Source organism: Manis javanica, chromosome 3, assembly GCF_040802235.1.
Source record: "Manis javanica isolate MJ-LG chromosome 3, MJ_LKY, whole genome shotgun sequence".
In the NCBI taxonomy this organism is placed as follows: domain Eukaryota; kingdom Metazoa; phylum Chordata; class Mammalia; order Pholidota; family Manidae; genus Manis; species Manis javanica.
In genome coordinates this window covers 178,951,683-178,962,907 of record NC_133158.1, presented here as the reverse complement: position 1 = coordinate 178,962,907, position 11,225 = coordinate 178,951,683, and the positions used below count along the sequence as shown (strand labels likewise).

The 11,225-nt window shown below is 40.2% G+C and overlaps 1 protein-coding gene and 1 long non-coding RNA gene across 7 annotated transcripts in view; one reads left to right on the top strand and one right to left on the bottom strand.

Annotated features, from left to right (window-relative positions):
• Nucleotides 1–2,651: 2,651 nt before the first annotated feature.
• On the bottom strand, nt 2,652–10,315 carry HIGD1A (HIG1 hypoxia inducible domain family member 1A). 2 transcript variants are annotated; one of them, XM_017641657.3, is made up of 4 exons: nt 10,180–10,315; nt 5,111–5,225; nt 4,347–4,481; nt 2,652–3,654 (listed from the first exon to the last, which is right to left on the bottom strand). In XM_017641657.3, exons 2-4 carry the CDS (start codon nt 5,205–5,207, stop codon nt 3,605–3,607), a joined length of 282 nt encoding a protein of 93 aa, XP_017497146.1. In that variant the 5' UTR covers nt 5,208–5,225; nt 10,180–10,315; the 3' UTR covers nt 2,652–3,604. The 2 variants fall into 2 exon arrangements, with proteins under 2 accessions (XP_017497146.1, XP_017497147.1); XM_017641658.3 differs by lacking the exon at nt 10,180–10,315 and adding an exon at nt 9,953–10,109.
• Nucleotides 9,716–11,225, top strand: part of LOC118970945 (uncharacterized) — a 46,177-nt gene continuing 44,667 nt past the window's right edge. Inside the window, exon 1 of one of the 5 annotated variants that reach the window (XR_012129569.1) lies at nt 9,716–9,808. This is a non-coding gene — a long non-coding RNA (uncharacterized lncRNA). Of the gene's footprint in view, nt 9,809–10,307; nt 10,439–11,225 lie in introns of those variants that run through there. The other 4 variants (XR_012129568.1, XR_012129566.1, XR_012129567.1 and 1 more) reach the window with 4 other exon arrangements.

Genomic DNA, 11,225 nt, shown 5'->3' with positions numbered 1-11,225 from the left:
GCCTGCGGGATGGAGTGCCTAATGGTCCTGAAAGTTCCCAACCTGGTGTGCAGTGTGCCCAATTTTGTCCACATGTCCTTTCTCCTGAGCAGCAAGCTCTGTGCAACCCTTGCCCCTGTAGCAGCCCTCTTGCTGTTAGGAAGTCTCTCAGAGTGCCTGCCTTTCTTTTGTGTCAGAGTGGCTAGATGTGGATCTGTTTTCCACAAGTGGCTGGAATCTCAATCTCTCCAAGTATCCCACCTGTCTTAGCTTTCCAACCCCACTAATCTCCTGAGCATCATGCAGTGTAGATTCGTGCTCCCACAGCAGATCTCCAGGGCTGGTTGTTTAGCAGTCCTAAGCCTCCACCTCCTCTCACTCTGTTTCTCTTCTTCCTGCTGATTAGCTGGGGTGGGGGAAGGGCTCTGGTCCCAGCCAGATCACAGCTCTGGTACGTTACCCTGTTCTGTGAGGTCTGTTCTTTTCTCCAGGTATATGAGTCTGGCACAGCCTTCTTTCCTGTTGCTCTTCCAGGATTAGTTATATTAACTATTTTTTCATATTATATGTGGTTTTGGGAGGCCTCTGTCTCACCTCTCATGCCACTATCTTTAACCCAATCCTCCATAAGTAAATCATTCACTGAGAAAGTGGCAATCCAGTTGAGGCTGGTGCACACTCGCTTTCCTTTCTCAAATTTCTCCATTCCATTTGAAGAGCTTTCAAACAGGGTCAAGTATATAAATAACAATTGGTGGTTCCACTGTTAAGACATAACTTCAAAATACCTTGTTCACTCAGCTTTGTTCTGGCCTAGGGGTTATGCTCTAATGGGCCATATTGTAGATGTACAAGGGGATTGGGCCTAAATTTCAAGTTCCAGAACTGTGAGCAGCATTCCTCATTGTGAGGCAAATGGCAGCCTCACAACCAACCCTCTATTCCAACATTCTGACTCTGTGATACACAGTGGAGAGTACTTTGGGGGATTTTTGTTAAGTGTGGAGTCCAATTTCAACTCTTAGCCCCAGGTGTCACTACTGCTTGTTAACTAGAACCAGGTAAATGTCTTTTTTCTGGGGACGGCAGGATCCTGAATGGGAAAAACAAAACCTATTTATTCTAATTCAAGAAATATTTAATGAACATACATATGAGCTAGGCAGTAATGCCAGGTGCTTTGGATGAAAAGGATCATCATGTCCTCAAACATTATAGTGGAGGAGAAAGGCATGGAGGCAATCACATATCAATGCTCCCAAAACATGCAACATTAAGCCAAGGAATTTAACTCTCAGTGAAAAATAAACATACCATCTCCTTACAGTGGAACGTTATTCCTCAGGGTTACCTTCTGACTCCAGCCTGGGTTAGGTTCCCTGGCTAGATGTTTGTGCTGAATCTTATACCTAATATTCATGTTTTTTGCAATCACTTAATTCCAGCCCTTCCTGCTAGACTAAGTTGTGAGAAGGCAGAGCCAGGCAGGCATCTTCTGGGCTGCATTCCCAAGCTTAACAGTAACAATGGTAACAGCCATAACTTACTGTTTGTTAATGCAACACTTGCTATGCTAAGCCATTTACATTCACCATGGCCTTTAATCTTCCTAACAAGCCTAAGCCACTGTCTCCATTTTACAGCTGAGGAAATCATGGCTACTTGTTTAGTAGGTGAAGCCATCAACGTAGATCTAATTCAATAAAAAATAGTACCACACCCACTTGAGTCACTTTTAAGAACTTCCAGTGTCTGATGTCAGCTTATTCACCTGCCCTAATTTACCATTCTTTTCTTCAAACAAACCCACCTCTTGGTCAAGTAATGCTCCCTACCATTTCAACACTTCACTCTTATTATGTCCTCTGGCATTTGTCTAGATCAATTTCTCTCAAATTGTTATTTTAGTTTAACAAAATTAATAGTGTACTCATCTATTAGAATGACAGTTTTCTTAACTTCTTTTCAAATTTGTTATTCTTCATGAAAGTTTTTAGGCCTGCCTATAAGCATCCCCTATATGATGTTTATTTGAAGCTGAGAAAATAGCTTCTAGTAATAGCTTTTATTTTAAAAGCACTTTCTTATAGGCTCATTTAATGATCTATAAAGCTAGATATGGCCATAGAAATTACTTAGTCTAACCTCTCATTTCAAACTAAGATTGAGAAAATCGTGATTCAGTCCAGGTTACACAGTCAGTGGTGAGTCAAGACCATGTTGTAACCTCTTGTCTAATCTTATTAATTTATAACTGCTGCCACTTCAGCATTAATTTCACATGGGCCAACATTTCAAGTCTCTGTCACCTGTTGGCATATACCATTTGACTGCCCAGGTTCCAGTTCCAAACCCTCAACCTTCTCTAATCATGTGACCTGAGCTGGTTACTTAAACTGTTAATGTCTCAGTTTGCTCTTCTGTGAAGAGGGTCATAGTTCCTGCCTTTTAGGGTCATTAGGAAAACATAAATGACATTATAAATGAACGTGCTTAGAACACTGTGGGACACACAGAAATTCTCAGTAAATGTTAGCATTATTTCTATTTGGTAAATATTCTTTAACTGTCATTCCTACCAAAGGTATAAAAATTTTCTTTTCTTGAAACTTAATTTTTGTGCTACTTGAGGAACGATTTGTTATTCCAAATTGAAACAAATACAAGACATGATGTGTTCACTTACTTTAATAACACTACCTTTACCATGTTATCACCATGGAATGTAAATTCAGGTTAGACAAGAGAATTTCACAAGTACAATAAAACACTCTGCAGTATTCTGAAGTTTGTGTATAATGTCTGACCAAACCAGCTCACTCATCAATCATTAATCACGTCCATTATAGGAAATCTGTTTATGATTATTACAGAGAAAATAAACATACTGTACAATTTTGAAAAGTGTTTTTCATTTACCTTTGCATTTGTAGTTAAAATACACATTTCTATTTCAAGATGATATTTTAAAAGTGTTCTAATGTAACAGCAGCAAAATATAACTCTGCAATTACAAAAGGGCTAAACTGGGATCCATAATTAAGTTATTCTCATGTTTACTGATATAATTCTGAAATAAATACTACTGCTAAAATCAGCCTTTTAGGTCTGGTTTAAACACACACACACTTTCAGTTGTGGGGAGGCTTATGATGTTTCATTCTATGTGCAATTCTGAAAGGGCTCTTTAAGAGCCAACCAACAGTTAAAAACTGAAGTACTCAATCTACAAGGCAGGCAGAAAGAAGTTAAACTAACTGGGGTAAACAGGATTCCTACAGAACAGCAAAAGCAAATGATATTCTGCAGACTGTTGTCCTCTTTAGAACTGATTTCATCTGAGGGCTTAAGAAGGTGGACATTTTACCAGTATCAAGTGCATTTAAAAGTGACATGGTTTTTTTGTGCTAAATTTGACTCCCATAAATGACCTACTTAGTGAAATAGCCACAGTAATGTGGACACCAGGCAATCAAGCTTGCAAGAAAGAAAGTTAATATTGAAATTATGATGTTATTGTCTGACCCACTCAAATGATTTATTTTCAACATACATATATAACCTCAAAATGAGATGTCTAACCAAAGCAAGCACCGCCAGTAAGACCAAGACAGCATCTCTTCTTCTAAGGTTTAGGTTTTGCCCAGAATTCCTTATACATGGAATAGCCCATACCTAGAGAAAAAGAATGCTTGTTAAACATTTATTTTCTTCAATATTAAGAAAGTTAAAAGCAGTTCAGAAAATAGCTAAAGGTAGCACCTTACTAGCATGTAATATTTACAAGGGGAGCAAGACCTAGGCTGCTTACTCTTTTCTTCTTAAAACAGTTTAAGTTTCTAAAATTCTTTTTACACAGCTTCCCAAGTAACTCAAGGCTTGTAATGACTAGCTCAGACTATTAAAATATCTGTCTTAAAGAACAATCAATATTTTTCTAACAACTTTAAAAGGAGTCATTCTTGCTACATAATATTAGATATAGCTAATAAATCATAAAGCCTGTAAAAGTATGTAATACCTTCATTTACAAAATCACCTTCAAAAACTCAATAAAATACAATCATGTCTCTCCCAGATAATGGCCCTTATTACCAACCCTATTTACAGGTCTAGACTCATAAATGAAATTATAAACTCAGTGATGGACAGGTCAGTCTTTAAAACCTTTAATAAGATATAGCATGGGCAGTAAAACTATTTCACTACATGAACTACTTTTAGTAATTCAATTTTTACAATAAACTAAATATAAGTCATATCTGCAAATAGCTTCAAAGTCAGCTAAAAGTATCTGCCTTGTTTTATTTACAAAGGAATCCATTAATGGGGAACCACAAACTTGAAAATTTCCTGTAGGAACCTACCAAGAGTCATTGCTCCCACAACAAAGCCTTGGGCTGCCACACGCATATGGATCAGGTGAACAGACATTTTAGTATTTCCCCTGCTCTTCAATTTGTATAATCCATATGCAACGATTGTAGCAAAACCTGCCATTCCTGGAAGACAAATAGTCTAGAGTATGTGAGATGCATAGGGAAAAGAAATCAAGATGATTTTACCATCAATAAATATACTTCCTACTATTTTTAGAAGGATGCTTTATGAGACCATTATTAGCTAACACACAAATTGAGTTTTTAAATTTTCCCTGTCAAAACCAAAAACCGGTAACTGGGAGCAAACAGAACTGGAAGTTAAGATCATCCTCAACATGTGGGCTTGTGGAGCCAGTAGATGAGTTCCTTCACCATGTCAGGAGAACTCTTCCTCCCTGTATTTCCCTCTCTCAAAGGAATCAGTTAATATAACAGACTGTAATAAACCGAAACTGTGAGTATAGCAGCTTTTTGTCTTGTGAGTTTTTCTAGCAAGTCACTGAGACTGAAGGTGGTGTTGGAGTCCCACAACACATTCACTGAAGTAAGAGTCAATTAACAAGTAGACTGAATACTCACAGAATAACTTTTATAATGAGTTGTACCACGCCAATCTCAGCATATTTCAACAATGTCTGAAAAAATACTTGAAAATAGATGTCAGGATGTGATGGATGAACGAGCTGACCACACTTTTATTGGTAAAGCTTACAATAGACTGATTATTAGAACATCAAAGTCAAACTCACCAATGGGGACAAATGGTGCCTCTCTAGCTTTTCGGATAAGTTTAGATCCCTGATCTTCATCATATGAAGAAAGAGAAACATCTGTGCCACCTGACATAGTGGTTGAAGAATGTTCCTGAAAGAAAATTTCTGTGAGGTTCTGCAATTAAAAGCATCTAGATGTATTTAAAATAATCTTAATTTTCATAGAAACCTGGTATATGTAATCCATGAACTTTAAAAAATATTTTATGAAATTAGCTGTATTTTTAACTCAAAGACATCTTTAGGGAGTGCTACATGCATTTATTCCCCGTTTTGATGTTTCTCCCATGCAACGAATTCCCTCTTAGAACCACACTGTTAATAACAGTGAAATTTTCTAAAAATTGAAGTTACTTTTATCAATTCAAATAGTAGCTATTAATTTTCTGGCTATCTTCATCCTTAACTTCAACTTAACAACTTTAAATTATTCAAACCAAAATGATACTCCTCATTGACCCTTCAATATCATGTTAAAGCACCAAGCACTTTGAAGTAGTTTGCTAAGTGTAATGTTTCAACTGTGTTCAACTGCAACTGACATTTACTCCAACATGCTACATGACTTCAGTTCTCACTTGTTAATAGTTTCAATCTAGCACAGTAATCTCTTATTGATGGTGGTTGTCTTTGGGGAAAAGATTACATTTAGTCACAATTTCCACTTAGCTCATTATTTACTCCTTTTAAGGACAAAGCTTCTATTTTCCTACTGCTAGAGAAATGCCTCCTTTTAAACATAATTTATGTTCAATTGAACACAGTAATAGCCTTTTAGTTTTCTATTACTTAGAGTCATCATTTTAACATCACTGCAGCACAAAACAACCACCTCCAGGGTCTTCTTAATGAATGAATATCTTCTAAGCTTCAGGTCTACCTTCCTCTATACATCTTACATTCCTTGGGCTTGCCTCCTAAAATTCTCTTCTTTTATAACCTTATTCCAGTTAAGTGGTACCAAAAAGGCAATATAGTGGTCTGATTGTTATATGAATAAGGGGGGAGGGGAAAAAAGATTCATTTCCATTATCATAGGGACCAAAGTTTCTGTTCTCCCCTTTCAGTCTTTGTACACAAAGCTATTTAATAGGCATTTCATCACACTGAGCTAGTAACAAATCCAACTTTACCTTAGTCACAGTAACTATTATACACTTCCTTCTTCACTGAGGTTATCTGAGTTACCTATCAACTTTATCTATAGATAAAATAAGGGAGTCAAGCATTCAAGCATAGTATGTAAGTTCACAAGTCTTTGGCTATTGTCAATTACAATAAATGCAAAAGTCAATACCCATCCCACCACCCATATAAAATCTTACTTCACTTCTGTGCTTTTTATATGCATCATACTCCCTTTGGTTACAATAACTCTCATTCAACACTTTGCTATTCAAGGGGTGTTGGTAGTAAAGGCCCTCAAAGAAAATACAGCTCTAGAGGTAGCACTTAGCGCTTAGTTTGAAAAGTGAAATCATCCTGCCAAGTCCCCATCCCTAGGGTCCAATTCTACCATCTGACAGAGAAGAAAACCTTAATCGTACAGTATCACACAGCACATGGGAGAAAACTCAGATTAGAACTAGACTTTCTCTTTTTTTTTGTACTATATTACCTGATAGTTGAATAAACCACTATTTATTGATCTTTTATTACATACAAGGTTAAGCAAACTCAAGGTTCAGGATGCTCATTATATATTTGCAGAGATAAAACATAAACACTGAAAATAATCGTTCAAAATCAAAAAACTTTTTTAAAAGGGGGACAGAACAGAGTGTGATTACTTGCCAACAGCATTTCACAGAATGATGAAAACTGAATTTACAGTGTGATGTCTTTTAGCTAAAGTTTGGAAAGTTTCACTCAGAAATACCAAGAAACTCCATAAATGGACCAGATAGAGATTAGACATTGTATTTACTTTGGGCTAAAGTATGTTTATTAGTTGCCTTCATAGCTAATCATAAACTTCTCAAAGGCATAGTTGTTTTATCCTAAATGCTCCTTCCACCTTCCTTGCCAACCAACCCCATATTCTAATCCATTAAATTTATAGATTCTCTCTATACCTCACCTCTAAGCCTTTGCACAAGCTGCTTCCTCTGCTTAAACACTTTTTTCCCTTCCATCTTTTTCACTTTCCCAGCTAACTCCATTTTTCAGGTTCTTATCTTAATTGGCCTTTTCTGGAAAGCCTTCTTGGACTCTCCAAGTTTATGGTGCATTGGTTACTAGCCCCATACTACCCCATGCTTTCTCCATAATAATTTTCTTATAAATACCTGTTTCACTGTTTATCCTGTTAGAATCCTTGAAGTTAGGAGGCTACTGCTGCCCTGCTTATATCTACTCCTATTGCCCTATACGATGCTTTGCATATAGTAAGTGTACTACAAAATGTTTGCTGGATAAATTTAAAATTGGTATTTTTCAACAATTAAAATTATTCTCAGGTAATTTATTTAGGAATAGTAGTGAAAACAATAACAAACACATTTGTAGAGTTCAAGCAGTTAAGTAAAAAAGAAAAAGCCAAACTGTATGTGCCTCAGTGTTTATTTCTTTTTAAATTCTTATATTGTAGCTATAAAAAAAGAAATGATAACCCAAATAGGTCTTGGTTCCTTGCAACCACAGGAGACAAAACTAATATATACTACAATCCACTTTTAAAAACTAGCATCTTCCTTTGCAGATAAAAAAGCCTCCTTTCTTGCTTTGCCTGATTATTCCTAAACTAAAAAGTCACTTGGAAATTGCATTTTAAAAGCAAGAAATTGGTAGTTTTTCCTCTAAACTCTCATATCTGGATCACTATAATTGTCTAACAGGTCAATTCAATGGAGCAAGTTTTTTTCTCCTTTCTTTCAGGAGGGAGGGGGATGGCTCTCCCTCCTGTATGTAAAATAACCAGAAGAAAATCCATTGATCTCCATTCCTCAGCTATGATACAGACTCCAAAGTCTGTAAGGGTTGGACATTTGCTCTGGCTTTCAGACAGTAGTCCCTGGAGCATCAGAGTGTGGGGCGAACCAGGTAGTCATTATTTGTTTTAAGTGACTAATGATAATCTATCTGTGATGCCTAAAAGCCCAACACTTACATCACAGCTATATTTTTTCACAAATTATATTTTTATAGCATCTTATCAACTCTAACGTAGTATATATTTATAACATTCTCCAAATATAAGATTTTGGTAATCCTCTTCCTAGTTACTACCTGGAAGTTTCCCAAGTACAAATGATTTATAGCCAGCTAACTGAAAAGGGTTAACTTAAGAAGTATCAGGGTCAATAACTGCAAATCATATAATTTGAGAATACAATCGATATAATTAATCCACACCAACAGCTTTACTTTACAAATGGAAAAAGGGTTATGAAGAGTTGTATGAATTGCTCAACACCAGGAATACACCCCTGGCAGTACAGGCCTAGAAACCTAGATCTTCTGATACATGGTCTAGGGTTCTTCTGATGGACAATGTATTGCCAAATCATTAACCTTATAATACTGGTACATATTTAATCTGAAAATATTAAGATCCATTCCTTAACAAAAGCCAGCACCTCTTTCAATTGTAAAAAAATACGTAAGTCATGCCTAAAATTAATGGAACTTCCTTCTACAGTGACTTAACTCATCTAACAATTTCAATTGTGATCTGAAAATTTTTTTTCACTAGCACTACTTCTAGATTATCCTTTATTATAATTTTCTCAGCCACCCACTGCAACGGACCCAGACGTTTGTCAAATTGAACAGGTGCAAAAAGAAACACCAATAACCAGATATTCAAAGGCAGTTTGGGAAAGGCGAATTATTCTGTAATTTAGTAAGATACTACTGAAGGCTTTTCCAAATGCATGGGAACCCATAAGAGTTCCCGTAAGGGAAAATGATCTGCCCAACATTATGTAACAGACTGAAGAGTCTTCGCCCGGGTATTTTGGCACAGGAACTACTATCTAACGACAATGATTTCAGATTTCGCATCAGTCATCTGTCAGCTTGCTTAAAATGGGCTACAAAGGGCCCGCCCTGGAGATTCTGATTCAGATAGCCTGGGCATGGCCCATGGAATCTTGTGTTTTAAGAAGCCAGGCCCTCCAAGGTGCACATGGAAATAAGAGATGCCCTGGTCTAGACTACTCAAACACACTTCACGCTGGGGCCTGGTACCGCTTCAATCTGTCAGAACTCTTCAATCCAAGCCGGTCATACTCGAAAAGTGCCCGGGTACTTCGGGAAGCATGGATTCCTTCCGTAGGGATTATTACCCCAAGAGGGAAATCGCTGTAGCCGCTTCCCACACCGGTAATGAGAGAAAGGCGAATAACACTGCCCAATCACTTCAACTGCTCCCAATTCTAAACACATGCTGCTCGGTTTACTTATCATTAACTGATGCAAATTCCGTCACAGCGGCCTTATACTGGGCCCGAGGTCGTTTTTCCTTCCTAGGACAGGAGCCGGTCGCCAAAGGCGGGAGGAAACACCGGGTTAGGAACGTAAGCCGACGTCTGTAAGGTCATGTGGCTTTACGCCCTCCTCAGCCTTTCAGCCATCCTCCCCCCCTCTCTCCCTGCGACCTCGTCAGGCCTCCATGTCAGGGGCGCGCGCCCTCCCAGGCCGTCCTCACCCACCTCCCGGCCCGGCTCTCAGGTAGGCTCCACTCTCCGGGTACCATCCGGGCTACCAACTCCCTGAAGTCGTCCCCAGCCCCCTCCACGTTACTGCCCCATCCGCGAGTCTCCCCTCTCAGCAATGACTTTGTTTCACCTCCCTTTTGGTTCTGCATTCCCTCACCTGACAGGGAGTCAGGCCTTGCCTTTGGGTCCCCGACAGGCCCTGACCGCGAGGGCCGGCCTCAGCTCCGCCAGTTTCAGCTCCTTGCTTCGTCCCAAGCACCGCACCCCTGGCCCCGAGACCCCAACATTCCCAAAGTGCTCTCGGCTTAGGGTAGCGCTGCTCCCACTTCTTCCCGCCCCACGGTCGGGCGGGCCCCCTCCGAATACGCCTCACGCCCCACTTACCCACAGCCACAGGGCCTCCCAGCTCCAACCGGCTTCTGACTCTGGCCCACGCGCGCACTCCGACCGACTTCTCGCCTGCCCGCTGCCGGCCCCAGCCAATCACAGGCCAGCGGCCGGACGGCCGGGATCTGCGCCGACGGGTGGGGCGTGCGTGTGCGTGGTGGGTGGGGCGGCCCCGGACGGGCCCCGGATTGGCTGAAGTGACGCGTGCCAGCTTTGGCTCCGCAGCCCCGGTTCTCCCATCGGAATCTTATCACAGGTGAGCGATCCGGGGTTCGCGCGGGAACTCTCGAGCTGCCCCGAGTCCCGGGCCTGCCGAGGACGCAGGTCTCTCTCCCTTAATTTCCTTCCGGTAGCGGCTGCGAGAACCTCAAACGGCGGGTTCCGATTGCGGGCCGGGAACGAGAGCTTTCGACCGCGGCCAGATCCTTGGAGGCTGCGGGTGAGAGGGGGAGGTGTTCGCTCCCCCAGGGGCCGCGATGGCGATGGTGTGACGGAATCCTCGATCATGGCGGTTATTTGCCACGAAAGTGCGCCGCGGGGCCTCCATGGATTTTACACTCCAGTGAGGGGCAGCCATTAATTGCAAACACGGGGTCTCTAGAGTTGTGATATCAACCCAGACAGGGAAGGGAGTTCCGTCTGTGGAAAGCGCCAGAGACCCCTTCTGACAGTGAACTTACGGGGACAGAGCCCCTAATTTGTTCGTAGTGTGGTGGGTGGATAATCATTAATTATCTGACGAATTGATGCAAAACATCAGTGACTGTACCGTGGGGAATATATCTGTGACTAAATTAGAATATCTTAATCAAATACAAAAACAGAGTAGTCCTTACAGACCAGTCCCCAAGGAATAGGGTCTAGACCTCGTAAAATTCCGTGTTAGAGGATTGCCTTGAAGGACTACGCATAATATGTTACAACTCTGTATTTTACTCTTTGCAGGGTCATGGAATAGTACTTAAGCTGTTTTCAACAAAAACAAACTTCCCAGGCGTATTAATAACACATTTTAAAGTTCTTTTTGAAACTTCCCTTTGAAA

Bases quoted from the DNA above. Each gene is read 5' to 3' on its own strand.
- HIGD1A (XM_017641657.3), bottom strand. From the start codon at position 5,207: ATGTCAGGTGGCACAGATGTTTCTCTTTCTTCATATGATGAAGATCAG. The intron at 4,482-5,110 runs GTGAGTTTGACT...TTTGTCTTCCAG, and splicing joins GGCACCATTTGTCCCCATTG to GAATGGCAGGTTTTGCTACA. The intron at 3,655-4,346 runs GTAGGTTCCTAC...CTTTTTCTCTAG, and splicing joins TGTGGGAGCAATGACTCTTG to GTATGGGCTATTCCATGTAT.